The sequence below is a fragment of the Pleurodeles waltl genome, chromosome 2_1 (genome assembly GCF_031143425.1).
Source record: "Pleurodeles waltl isolate 20211129_DDA chromosome 2_1, aPleWal1.hap1.20221129, whole genome shotgun sequence".
NCBI lineage: Eukaryota > Metazoa > Chordata > Amphibia > Caudata > Salamandridae > Pleurodeles > Pleurodeles waltl.
In genome coordinates, this window is record NC_090438.1 from 369,623,773 (window position 1) to 369,636,885 (window position 13,113).

Consider the following 13,113-nt stretch of genomic DNA (forward strand, 5'->3'; position numbering starts at 1 on the left):
GCCGGGCATGAAACCTAAAATTCTTTGGCATGTTTATGATGTAATTAAATTCCTATTGCCTACCTCCAGATGTAGAACATGTTCTAAAGTGGAATTTTTATGCTGGTACCAGGAGTTAGTCTGTCGGAATGCCTGAAGAACCAGTGGTGACACAAGTACAAATATAGAGCCGTACAAGACAATAGGGGTATAATGCAGGGAAAAGAGAGCTAGGAGTCTTGTCAGGGAATGTACACAGCTTGTCACAAGGAGGGTCCTAGTGTGCTAGGCCTCTTGTATTTTGGTTTGGTTGGTCTGAATTCATTTTTTAACAATTGTTTAGCATCTTTTTTCATCTTTCCTATTTTGTCTGGATCAATGCCAGATCACAGTCAATCCTGTAAGTACCTTCATCTTCCTCAATCCCACACATTGGTGTTTACAAATACATTAGTCTAGGTAAGTGATTCCGATTCCCTCATGCATTGATGTTATTTTCCCGCCATTTATTTTTATCCCTAGCACTAAAAATGCAGCTCCTTCAATTTATAGGTACTCCTGGCCCTATGCTAATGCACCTGTTCCCCCAGGACTGATTCACCCAAACTCTTTGCCTTTTTAACAGGCAACCAGTACATATGTCTCCTTTCTTTTTATTCTTCTTCACTTTTGTTGAGATTACTTCAGTTACCCATCTCTTAATTCCAGTCCCTCAAGTTACCACTTGTCCTGATGAGACCCAGACCTCTGAATTATTTATTCCACATAGGGATCAGCCCTTTGGGTGCATTTGTATGATTACCAATTATGGCGGTCTTTGATTTTGTACCAATGCACCAACTATTGTCATATCAGAAACCTCTTTTTGTAAGTGTGGTGTGTTTCAATTAGGGTGCACTTTTTCACTATTTTGTCTGGTCACCATTGAAACCTTTCCTGTTGTTTGACACTTATGAATAAAATAACCTGTTTAACATATGTGACAAGTTTGATACTGGTTGCATGAAGGATTATGGACTTGTGCCTGACAGATTTTAAAGTGTCTGAAGGATAATACTTATATTTCTGATTATTTGATGCTGGAATTTCCACCTTACTGTATTTATATGAGAAATGACTTAACTGAAAAGTGGCAAGATGGAGTAAAGTAGTTTCCGTTCGTAGAATAATTTTGTAATTGCATTTTCTACTTGATTTGCCAAACCTAAATTAGACTCAGTGTGAATGGCTAGGTTACAATTTGAAGTAAGACGAGCAGGTGAGGAGTCATGGCAGCAGGCCAGTAAAGATAATCTACTTTCATTTTTGGAAGGTCTTAATAGTAGTTTGGCTTTGCTTGGAATGAGCTTTAATTGTTTCATGAAAATCGTATCATCTTGTGACTATAAAGAAGCTACCTGCCAAGGCGGTTTCCGTTGCTTTTACTGGAAACAGACCAAAGACCACTGGTTGTCATCAGCATACAGGAAGAATTGTGTTCCCAGCTGATGCAGACGGTGAGCCGAAGGGTGCAAGTAGCTGTTAATAAGCAGTGGCAAAGCCAATAGTTCTCTCCTGTGGGACCTAATGGCTTTGCCTCTGGTTTTAGCCATGCTGTAGAGCATCCCTGATGCTGTACAGTATGGCTTAAAAAAAAAGTTTAAAAAAAAAAAACTATAATGGGCCTAGCCTCCACCTTTTGTAGGTGCACGCACCAAGCATACACATGCCTACAAACTGACACAAATCCCTTTCCTTTATCTTTACAAATCCAAGATGGATTGGTAAAATCAAAAAAGCAGTGCGAGCAGTTAGAGGGTAGCAGAGCAGGTGTGGGGAAGTAACACTGAGTGTGGGGATGAACATGGAGGTGAGGGAAGCAACACAGGCAGGTCAGCAACACTGGGGATGTAGGTGAGGGAGAACCAACACAGACATTACGGGAAGGGAAGCAAATGGAAAGAAAGGAACGGTGGAAGCAAAGAGACAAGACAACGCAATGTGGAGCTGAGGCAGAGAAGCACACAGCTGAGAAACAATTCTGTGGTGGTTGTGGTAGTGTGTGTGTTAGACAGTAGAATAGACAGAATGTTTGGAACTGAGCTGTGTTCTCTCTTTGACATCACATTAGAGTGTTAGGTGTGGTTGTTCTAGATGGATTCTGAGGGAAATCGGTTGGACTGGAGGAGAGCTGATACTGAAGGTTTTTCTTATCTGTGGACGGGATACTCTTAATAAAGAACCTGCTAATTTTACTCTGGACTTCCTCTTCATTACAATTTGGCGACGAGGTGACCCCTAGGAGTATCCTAACACAGAAATTCAAGAATGTCTGGATTTTGTGCTTTATCGAAGATTAATTGTTTCCTGTGAACCTAACAGTGCCACATCTTCAACCTATATTCTGCTGAACTGCTCTTCATCAAGATTTGCTCCTATTTTCTGGTGAGCCTGTGTTTTTTAAATATTTTTCCTTTCCGCGCGTCTCACCCGCTGTTCTAATTTCAAATAGACGCTTGTCCTTGCGCGTGCAGCGTCTGCCCGATGAATACCAACCGCGAGAGACGCTGCAAGCCAAGCATTTTATCGCGCGTCCAGTGTATTCCAACTAGAGCGCGAGAGACGCCGCGAGCCTAGCCTTTTATCGCGCGGCCATTGTATTCCAACTGGAGCACGAGATACGCCGCAAGCCTAATTTCTTCGCGCGCCAAACGTGAGAGGGATTTAGAAGGATTTGTAAAAGTTAAAGAGGAGTTATCTATAGATGGTGGTGTGCTTTTGCGAGGCTCTAGATTAGTAGTTCCTTCCAAATTGAGGGAGAAGGTAATTGATTTAGGACATGAAGGGCACCAGGGAATGGGCAAAACCAAAGCCAGAATCCGTCTTAATTACTGGTGGCCAGGGATGGATCTTATCATTGAAAGAAAAGTTAGAGATTGTTCGGATTGTCGCAATAGTGACAAAGTATATAAGACTAGAGTTCCTCCTATGGGAGTTAGAGTAGTGTCGCATAAACCATGGGAAATCGTGGCTCTCGATGTGGTTGGACCCATTCAAATGAAGGGTGGTTGTAACTATATTTTGGTGATGGTTGATCAGTTCTGTAGATGGGCTGAATTATGCATCAGTTGCAGTATGGAAACAAGGAAAATACTTGATTTTCTGAGCGAAATTTTCAATTGCGAAGGTTATCGCAATGTTATTGTAACGGATAATGGTCCTCAGTTTGTGTCAAGGGAAATTGAATTGTATCTTAAAGAAAGAGGAATTAGACATAATAAGTGTTCACTATATCATCCAGTAGTGATGTACACAAAAATGATGGCGTGATGGCAGCACATATTTGGAGGTCCGGAGTGCCAGTCCTCCCCTACCTCGATGACTGACTCCAGGCAGTCGTCAACCACCTGCAGCCTATGACAAGCCTCCTGTTATTCTTGAGGTTCACTGTAAACATGCCAAAATCACACCCGCTTTCTTCTCAGACACTTTTCTTCATCGGAGTCATACTGGACACATTTCGGTTTCACGCCTTTCACCCAAGAAAGAGTAAAGGACATTCAGTCTATGATCCTGATCTTTCACCCTCGATCCTGGATTTCAGTGAGATCGACACGGAGACCTCTGAGGTTTATGGTCTCCTGCATCTTGCTGATCGAGCACACCAAGTGGCATATGTGGGCTCTGCATTGGGCCCAAGATCAAGGGGACCTCTTTGATGGCAGATTTCAGATGAGACTGTGAAAGATCTGCAGTGATGGTTGCTGGACAGAAATTGAGTCAACAGCTGACCCCTGGTGGTTTCCTACCCAGCTCTTCCAGTGGTGACTGATGCATTGCTTCTGGGTTGGGGATGGCCATCGTGGGGAGGTGGAGATACTGGCCTCTAGTCTTCGGTGGAGTCCCAGCTCTATATCAACCTTCTGGAGTTGAGTCCATCTGCTTGGAGTTGACCATCCATCCATCCATCCATCAAAAGGAGGCTGGAATAGCTGTTCATGGACAACACCACTGCTGTGTGGTACTGCAGCAAACAGGGTAGGGTAAGGTCACGGACTGTCTGCCAGGAGACCTTGAGCCTCTGGAAGTGGCTGGACCGCCAAGGAAAATTCCTGGTGGTGAACCAACTGGCAGGATCACTGAACCCCAGGGTAGATGAGCTCAACTGGCAGCACCTAGCAGTTCGGCAGTAGCACCCGGAGGTGGCGCTAGTTCTCTTCATGAATAGGCTCCTTCGGTTCAACACCATCAGGAATACACACACCCAGTAGTTCTGCTTGTTGCAGTTTCCAAGTGTCTCTTGCTCGAAGATGTATTCTGCGTCAAGTCTGACTCAGTACTTCTGTATGTTTTTCCACTGAAACCACTCCTACACCGAGTTCTCAAGAAGATCATGACTGATTGGGCCAATGTGATCCTTCTGGCCCTGGACTAGACTCAAGAGATTTTGGAAGCCAGGCATCCCTCAACAACAACAGTCAGTATATGGACTGTATACAGGAGTAATTTATGGCTTAGTGTGTTACTCAGCAGATACACCCTCTTCAGGCAACATTATCTGCTGTTTTCTTGTTTATGTCCCTAACCAGGCCTGGCCTTGCTCTGAGTACATTTACAGGGTACATTTCAGATATTTCTGTCTTGTTCCAGTTGCTGGATCAGCACTTATTGTTTAAGTCTCCAATTATTTTGTGCTTTTTGACAGGTTTACAACATTTATATCCTCAGTCTCCCTTTGTCATGCCACAGTGGGACCTTGACTTGGTCCTTATGTTACTGATGTGCACTCCATTTGAGCGACTTTACAGCTGTTCTTTGTTGCGCCTCACCCTCACACCATAACATTGGTGCGGTCTGTGAGTAATCTTCAAGCTCTTCGTGCCAACTCGCAGTACACCTCCTTCTTCCCAGCTGATTTTGCAGACACGGGCATCCTTCTTGCCTAAAGGTAAGACACCATTACATGTCAGTAAAATAAATCACCTTACTAGCATTCTACTCTCTGCCTCACCCCTTTAAGTAGGAGGTGAGACTCCATCTCTTCGACCCCAAAAGAGTGCTGAGCTTTTACATACATCATACCAAAGACTGGGTCGACAATCGTTTCTTTGAGCTCTCTGGAGCGAAGAAAGGTAAGGCTGTGCAGATGAGAAACCTCTCCCACTGGATCATGCCCTGCATTGAGATCTGCTACACATTGACTAAAAAGCAGCCTCTGGAAGGACTGCATGCTAAGTATACCAGGACCAAAGCTGCTACCATTGCATTACACATGGAGCCCTTGTCCTAGACATTTGACTGGTAGCTACTAAAGTGTCCAACATACATTCATGAAGCACTATTGTCTGGATATTCCGATGCGCCCATTGGTGCACTTTGCCCACTAGATCCTGCAGGACTTCTGTTTGAGTCCATCCACAGATCCACCTCCAAATAGTTATTGTTTTGGTATCTATTCTAAAGGTGAGAAATCTGTGACTAGAAATCTCTTTCAGAAGAACAATTTACTTACCTTTGGTAACACTCTTTCTGGTAGAGACTCTAGCTGCAAATTCTTCACCGACTCTTTTCCTCTGTGTTCTTTGGTTGGTCCCTATCCATTAATAAGATTCCATGTTTAGGAATCTCCACATCGGTCACACCAGTTTGTTTTTGGGGCTCTGCTCTTGAAAGCAACTGATGTCAGTGCATGGAAGTGGCACCTATATAGGCTCTTTCAGTAATTTCTAGAGCAGAATGGCATTTCTGCAGAGCCTACTGGCACCACCTGCCGGAGCACAGGCATACTAGTGAAAAGTTTCCAGATACAGTTTGACATCTCAGGAATATTCAGAAAGTGAGGATAATGTGGCTAAAGAGTCTGTACCAGAAAGAGCATAATCAAAGGTAAGCAACTTGTTCGACAGTATGTCTAGCACAGCATATGCCCAGTCTAGTATGCGAGTCCTAAAAAGGATGGGGGACAGGACAGCGCCATAAGGAAATCCATATTATTTATCTTTAGGTGAGGAGGGAAAGGGTGGGAAGGAAAATTTTTGTTGATTGCTTGAATATGGTTTTAACCATGCTTGGACAATCTCCTAGATTCTAATGTCGAGGATAGCTTTAAAATGCTTTTAACCATGCTTAAGCAATCTCCCTGATTCTAACGTCGATTAACCTGGAAACTAGACTATTGTGGTCTGTTTTGTCAGATGCTGCCGAGAGGTTGAAGAGAACAAGATCCCCTGGTCTTCTGGCGTCCATCATCTTCTAAGTTGGTCTACAACTGGCTCCACCCCCAATTCTGTAGTATGACCTCGACCGAACCCTGCTTGCTATGAACTCATTAGGTTGTTATATTCCATTAATTTTTGTAGTTGGGGATGACAATTTTTTTAAGTAACTTGAATTAATCGGTAAGAAGGGATGTTGCCTGGAAATCGCTTGGATCAATAGATTTGAAGGTATGTCTTTAATAGAGGGTTAATGTCTGCTTTATTCCAGGTATCTGGAACTATGTTTAATGAGATTAATAAGCAAATGAGTGGAATATGTCGAATCAGGTCTAGGGCTAATTGTTGTATGTGTTTAGCATGACTGTTATAGAGGAGAGCTTGGTGCTCTGTTATGTTTTATAGTTTAAATTAATAGTAAATCGGAGACGGTGTAAACCTTTTCAAAAATATCTTAAGCGTTTCCTTGTGGGCAAACTTTTTATGCAGACACACTGATAAATAATCTCAGCTTCAATCTCAAGTCTACTTTTACCAGTCTCTAGCAAAAAAGTTTAAAGTGTTTTCTCAATCTCTGGGAGAAGGTAATATTTAGGGTTGGCCGATTTCGGGAGCCTGTAACTCTTTACACTTTTAGAAAGTCCTTTTGAGAGATGCCCTGTGTTAAACATTGTGAAAAGCAGCACTGCTCATTGTGTTTAATTTTCCTTTAATATCCTTTAGACTTGCTGGTAAATTACAACTTTAAATCCTGATCATAAAACCTGTGCCATTCCGTTTGGGAGTATTCTAGTGTGTATGACGCAAGATCGTTTATGAACCAATGGTTGTTTTTGTGCAAAGTTTCAGACTTTGAGTTGCACAGGTAAAACTTCATCCAAAGCTTGTGTGGTTGAAGTACTAAGCAGTGAGTTGGGAGTGGTGTCCAGTGGATTTTGAGAATTGTTTATATTTAATTGGATAGTTTTATTTTCAATCTCAAAGGATGAGAAAAATGTCTAATGGTATTCTCTCACAATAACTCTGAACAGACTAATTATAAATCAAGTGCATGGAGAGTGATGACAACAGCCAAGCGATTAGTCCTGATTGTTAGAACAGGTTGCTCAATCAGTCTCATCAATCATGTTCTTTGGAGGCTGTACCTATAGATATACTATTAATAATAATAAAGAAAGTGCGCTCGTTTAAAAGGTACGTTAGTAAGACCAAAGGAACGGATTGTTTACTCATCACCAAGGTTGGTCTAGGCATGACTAGTCTAAATAACGTCAAGGATACTGGAGCTGAATCTTATGACTCCAAGGTGAGGCAAACGCCGAGCAGGCACATGCACTATAGAGGAAGGAAGAGATGCACAGGAAAAAAACCAAAAAGGAACCACTGCAAATAGCTCAACCAACAGGATGTAACTGGAGTTAAACAGTACAAGGGTTAAAATATCAAAGGGAGAGAGTGCAGAGCCAGGCGGCATACTTCCAAGAACAGTAACCACTACAAATATTAAACGTTGCCAGACAATGACGTATGAAGTGTTGGTTATTGGAAGCTTTGTACCTGTCATGATCTGTAAGTTACCCATAGTATTCTCGGTACTCTTACCCACCATAGTCTATACTCTGCATGGCATTGCTATGTTTCTCTAGTTTCCATGAATTTCTGAACTGAAATGTTGAATGGAGTCATCTTGATCTAATATGTGAACTTCGTCTAAGGGAGTGTGGATTGGTGTGCTTAGAATCATGGAATGGCTGTACTTTGCTTTGCTGTTCAAGGGTATCCGTCTGAATCCGGACTCCAGCTAATTGATAATTATATTGTCACTCACCATTATTAAAATCTCCCTTATCAAGGTAATTGCGTATTTGAAGATGCAGTTGTTTTATTTGGTGGGTTATACTTTGGTTTGTGTCCGGATTAATATTCCTTCTCGATGTAAATTTAACAGACCAGAGATGCAGTGTGTATTAAAAGTTGGTTCCCATGACACAGTGCAACAATTCACCTTGCACACCATAAATAAATCTTACATTGTTAATCATAATCAAAAAAGCTATGGCCAGTATAAAGGAATTCCATATCTTTTAAATGTCTTGTGCACTTCATATTGTTGGGGATGGACTTTTATCCACATCTAGCTGAAACTATTTCTGATGTACTTTGGTCTCACATTGCCCTGATTTTATGCCATTCAAACTCATGGTTATGAGGTATATTGGTGGTGACATCCCTGAAAAAAGTATTTCAACCCTGAAATTCCAGAATACTGTTTGTCACCAGTTTTTGTTTGTTGCACCTGCTGATGCTTAGTTCTTGTTTAATCTTTCATTGTCAGTGAGGATTTAGCTGTTAACCACTTCATGCTGGTTTTCTGCTTATTATGCAACGTGATGATTATGAAAGCTTTCACATACTTGACACCACAGCAGCTTAACTTGAGACTGTTGCTCAAGGACCCGTAAAAGTGCTATGACATCACATGCTCTAGAAATGTTCCTCGTACGTCTGTGGCTGTTATGGGTACTTCGCAAGGCACTGGTCTGTCTCTGATACCATCTGTTAAAAACAACAGCACTGTCACTTTGCTTGTCCTCAACCAGTGACATGTCTAGTCACAGTTTTGCTGTGGGGAGCACTTATCTTAAGATGAAAGTACATCTACTGCAGCTGCTTTATTTCTGCGTCTGATGGCTCCTGACTGTGCCTCTAATTAATGGTTCTTTGAGATTTTAGCACTCGTTTCAAAGGCTTAATAAAGAACGTACACCTTTCTTTCTCACTGTCTTGGATCCAGTCGCCCATTGAAAATCATTAAACTACACCAGCTGCCCCGCCCTCTCATCATGCATTGGTCATTTAATTTTGCATTGGTTATATTTTTCAAACTGGCTATGAGTAAATTGATTTGTGCATTCCTTTGAGGTCGTAGGGATTTGCATCTTACATTGCCATTTGATTCACTTCTAAAGGATGGAATAATAAAGATGGTATAGAAGAGTGTTATGTACTTAACACATGTATTGCTATGTTATTGACTTCAAACATCTTTCCACCTACTAAAGACCTACATCAGGGTTATTATAAATTTCTAATCATTATGAGTCTCAATCATTAATTTATGTTACGCTATAAAATAATGTGAACGTTTTTCATCGTTCATGATGTTTTCGAAATGCTTACAGAAATTAGGTTTCTGTAAGCCAGAATTGTTAATCTTTATCTTGCTACCATTCAGTACGTTTCTTTATTTAGCAACGATGTCCATAGGTTTCCATTCTGCCTTGGAAGGTTCGTTTCGTAGTCCGCTTTAAAAGTGAAAAGATATTTTCTCTGGTCCACAATGTATAAAAATATTAGGTTCTAGAAGGTTAAAGAGTACTTGGTGACACTATTGAAGACTGCCCTGCCTATGAATTCGAAATATATGGCCAACAAACATTGCACTCACCTCAGCTAACCTGAGGAGAGAGATGTTAGATGGGATTAGGGGTACGTATTATCACCATAAGTGCTTATTATACTTGTATCATTTGGTATGTGTTACCTATTCAGAACAAGTGTAGCATGGGCAGATCTATAATTTACCTTGCAATAGTTTCTGGCAGGTCTGCAGCTGTACCAGTATTGCCCATTTGCCTGTAATTTAGCTTACAGTGCGACCCCTCTCGTGTTGTGCCGCCTCTACTGTGCTCTAGGTGATTTGTTTCACAAATTATTGGTGAGACTTCTGTATGTTATCTCAGCTTTGCAAGCCTACAGGCATTCCATATGGTTCAAAAGAAATCTAAATGAGGAGCTGAAACCTATTTTGTCTCGGAACACAATTGTGGGGTGCCACAAGGTTTCCCATTATCACTATGTTTCTTAATAGTTACATCAGACCTTTCTATAAGGTCACACGAGTTGGGGGACTACTATTTCTAAACTATTCTGATGTTACAAAATGCAGTGGATGAGGGGACATTTCTGAAACAATAAAAAAAAAAAAAATCTAAGCTTTCCTGTCTGAAATCAGTTAATATGTAAAAATCAGCCTCCTTCAACTGAACCGTCCAAAAAAAGAATTTGTGATCTCGGGCACCTGAGATTATAACAAGGGAAGCCCATTATACGTCTTTTGTTGGATCGGCAGTTTCAGTCATCGAGTAAAACTAAAAACTTTCAAGAGTCATCCCAGGCGCCGACTTCACACACAAGTACAGGTTAACATTGCAGTACGTATCACAGTATCATCTTCTTGGCAATGGCTTCCCTCAGAACAATATTGCTTTTAGTTTCAAACTATCTAAGAAGTGTAGCAGTTGAAGCTTTGAGTAATTCCTGGCTTGATTATTGGAACGCCTTAGACAAACATATCAATAAAGAGCTGTTGAAAGAATGCACGTAGCCCAAAATGGTGCAGTTTTACTAGCATGAGTCTTGTATAAACAAGACCTTATGTCTGTTTCTAGAAGGAGCCTGTAATGACTTCAGGGGTGGGCACAATCAACTTCAAAAGCTTAGGCTGTTACGTGAATGTTCCTAGGGACTACCTCAGGAATGAAACTCTAGTGCCGCTTTCTTGCAGAGTACCGTGTCCTTCACCGTAGATGCATTTTTAGGTTAATAAATGGAATGCCCTTTAAAGGAACCTACAGCTTGAGTCGTCCACCAGAAAGTTTAAAGTGGACATTAAAATCGACCTCCTTCACACTAGGCTGTTACCAATGGTTATACAAGTGCTTTCTTGTATAGAGCACACCATGGATGTGATTTAAAACTCTGCTCAGTTTGTTTCTGGATGATTTTCCCTCTAAACTGATATTGACAAGGGGAACTGTCATTCCTATGTTGTCTTAGTTGGTGCTCACACAATGAGTTTTATTAAGTAATAAAATGTTCCCTCAAAGATAGATTTGCATCGTGCTGAAAACCATTTTGAGGTCTGATTTGAAAAATTACATGGGAAAGAGAAAGTAGTTATTAGGCTCTGTGAGCAAGAAGCAGTACACACTGGTTACTTTCTCCTACCCCTCTGAAGTACACAGACCGGTTTCTCACCATGCATGTGGGAACTCAGTCTGTTCATCTCAGCCGCATAGCCATGGACTTTAGGCATTAGTTATTACACCATAGTTTCTATCACCAAATGTTCTTAATCAGGTGATGGTCAGTGTCATGGATGTCCCTGCGCCTCACATGAAATGGAAACTAAACAAAAACAGAAACTTAGGCTTACCATTGGCCACGCTTCTTGGTATATTTTATGCAATAATATGCAGAGAGATATTTAAGCTATGTACAAAATGATTCTTCAGAAATCAAAGGGTGCCTAGAAATAATTGGCCCGCAAGTTCTAATAAAGTTCAGAAATAGAGAAGATAAACCTTTTTAAAAGTGGTAGCATAGTCTATTGCTGGGGTGTCTTTGAAACCGCGTTTACCTTTAAATTATATACCCATGCAAAAAACTTATATTACAGAAAGGTGAGTTTTCATTACTACAAAGGATAATTATGTTAATTTATTAAGTGTCAAAAAATAAATATAGCAGGATGTTGTACTATAATTTAAAATGTGTCCAGAGTGTTTTATCTTAAAGCTGTTTATAGATTTTTGTCAAGAATAAATCTGTTATATTTTGTGTACATTTTCCAATCTTGTCATTTTTGTTTTATCTTACAGTGGATGACGTCGGTGAAAAGTTGGAGCAAATTGGAAGTACACCTTTAAAAATTAGCAATGAAGTTTCACATGATGGGGCTGCCAAAGAAAATGGTTATGGTTCGGAGGTCATAAAAGTTTATATATTCAAAGCTGAAGCGGATGATGATGTGGAAATAGGTACATTTGTTCCCTAAGTAGCTATTATAAATTTCTTATGGCCTTTTTTGAGTTTAAAACATGGCGGTTATCTCACCTCCCTTGTTCAAGCACTATAGGCTATAATGAATTTGTAATACAGGAGACAGGACATCTGCAAATTTTGTTGTAGTATACTGTCTGCTAAACTCTAAACAAGGCCCTAAGTCAACAAAAAATGGCATTGATTTGTTTTTTAACAGATTAGATTTAAAGATACCATTTGAAGAATGAAAAATATTTGTATCACGGATTTAAGCCTGCAATTTGTGTAAATAACAATGTTTACGTTCCACAAACAATCTCCATAAAATGCATACTATACATATATTGGCATTTGTGTGGATTTTACTGTTTGTTTTAATTTTATCTCCATGTGGAAAGTATATTTTTCCACTACTAGATCTTTATTGGTTCAGATACTATTTGAATATCCTTGCACATCAAACTGGGAATCCGCCAGTAAAAACAGCCATGTAACGCGTTGTCTTAAAACAAGGACTTGTAAAGGTACTCTTTTTCTATAGTCAGTTCAGCACACTTTTAACAGGCTGTGTATTTTATCACGAAAAAGAGAAAAGGCCAACTTCAAGATTTCTGCAGATGGGGGCAAAGGAACATTTTCGTTTTGTATTGCATTGCATTCTTTTTCATTATTATACTCACATTGTACTTTTGTGCGTTGTCTATACTGGCTTTTAAACTATGGATGTGTATTTATTTGGTAGCAACTGAAACATTGGATCATCTACATGGTGTCGGAAACTATGTCACCCTCAGTTTAACTAGAATGAAACTCATTTGTCCTAAAATGAAAGCTCACTTCCAAGGAGACTTTCATTACTTTCAGCAGGATAGAGTTCCATGAGTTCACCAATATGAATCTGCCAGTCTTTCATTGTAAGTTTGCCAACACGCCACCAAGATATGGGACCTGCTGCACAACCACACTTTGGCCCTGCTCTTTCTCCCAGAAGCATGACTAAACCCAACTTCTGCAGTGTACATTGATACAGCCCCACTGCTACAAGATTGCCTGGCAAAACCGTCATACCAAGCCTAGAGGTGGATTAACCACTGTCTTCAGAGATAGCATCAAC

General features: G+C 40.5%; 1 protein-coding gene across 2 annotated transcripts in view; it reads left to right on the top strand.

Moving 5' to 3' along the window:
* ZNF711 (zinc finger protein 711) overlaps nt 1-13,113 on the top strand; it is a 267,445-nt gene that overhangs the window by 114,241 nt on the left and 140,091 nt on the right. For both annotated transcript variants that reach the window (XM_069212629.1, XM_069212633.1), the window contains exon 4: nt 11,837-11,995. In XM_069212629.1, coding sequence (XP_069068730.1) covers nt 11,837-11,995 — 159 coding nt within the window. The remainder of the gene's footprint in view (nt 1-11,836; nt 11,996-13,113) is intronic.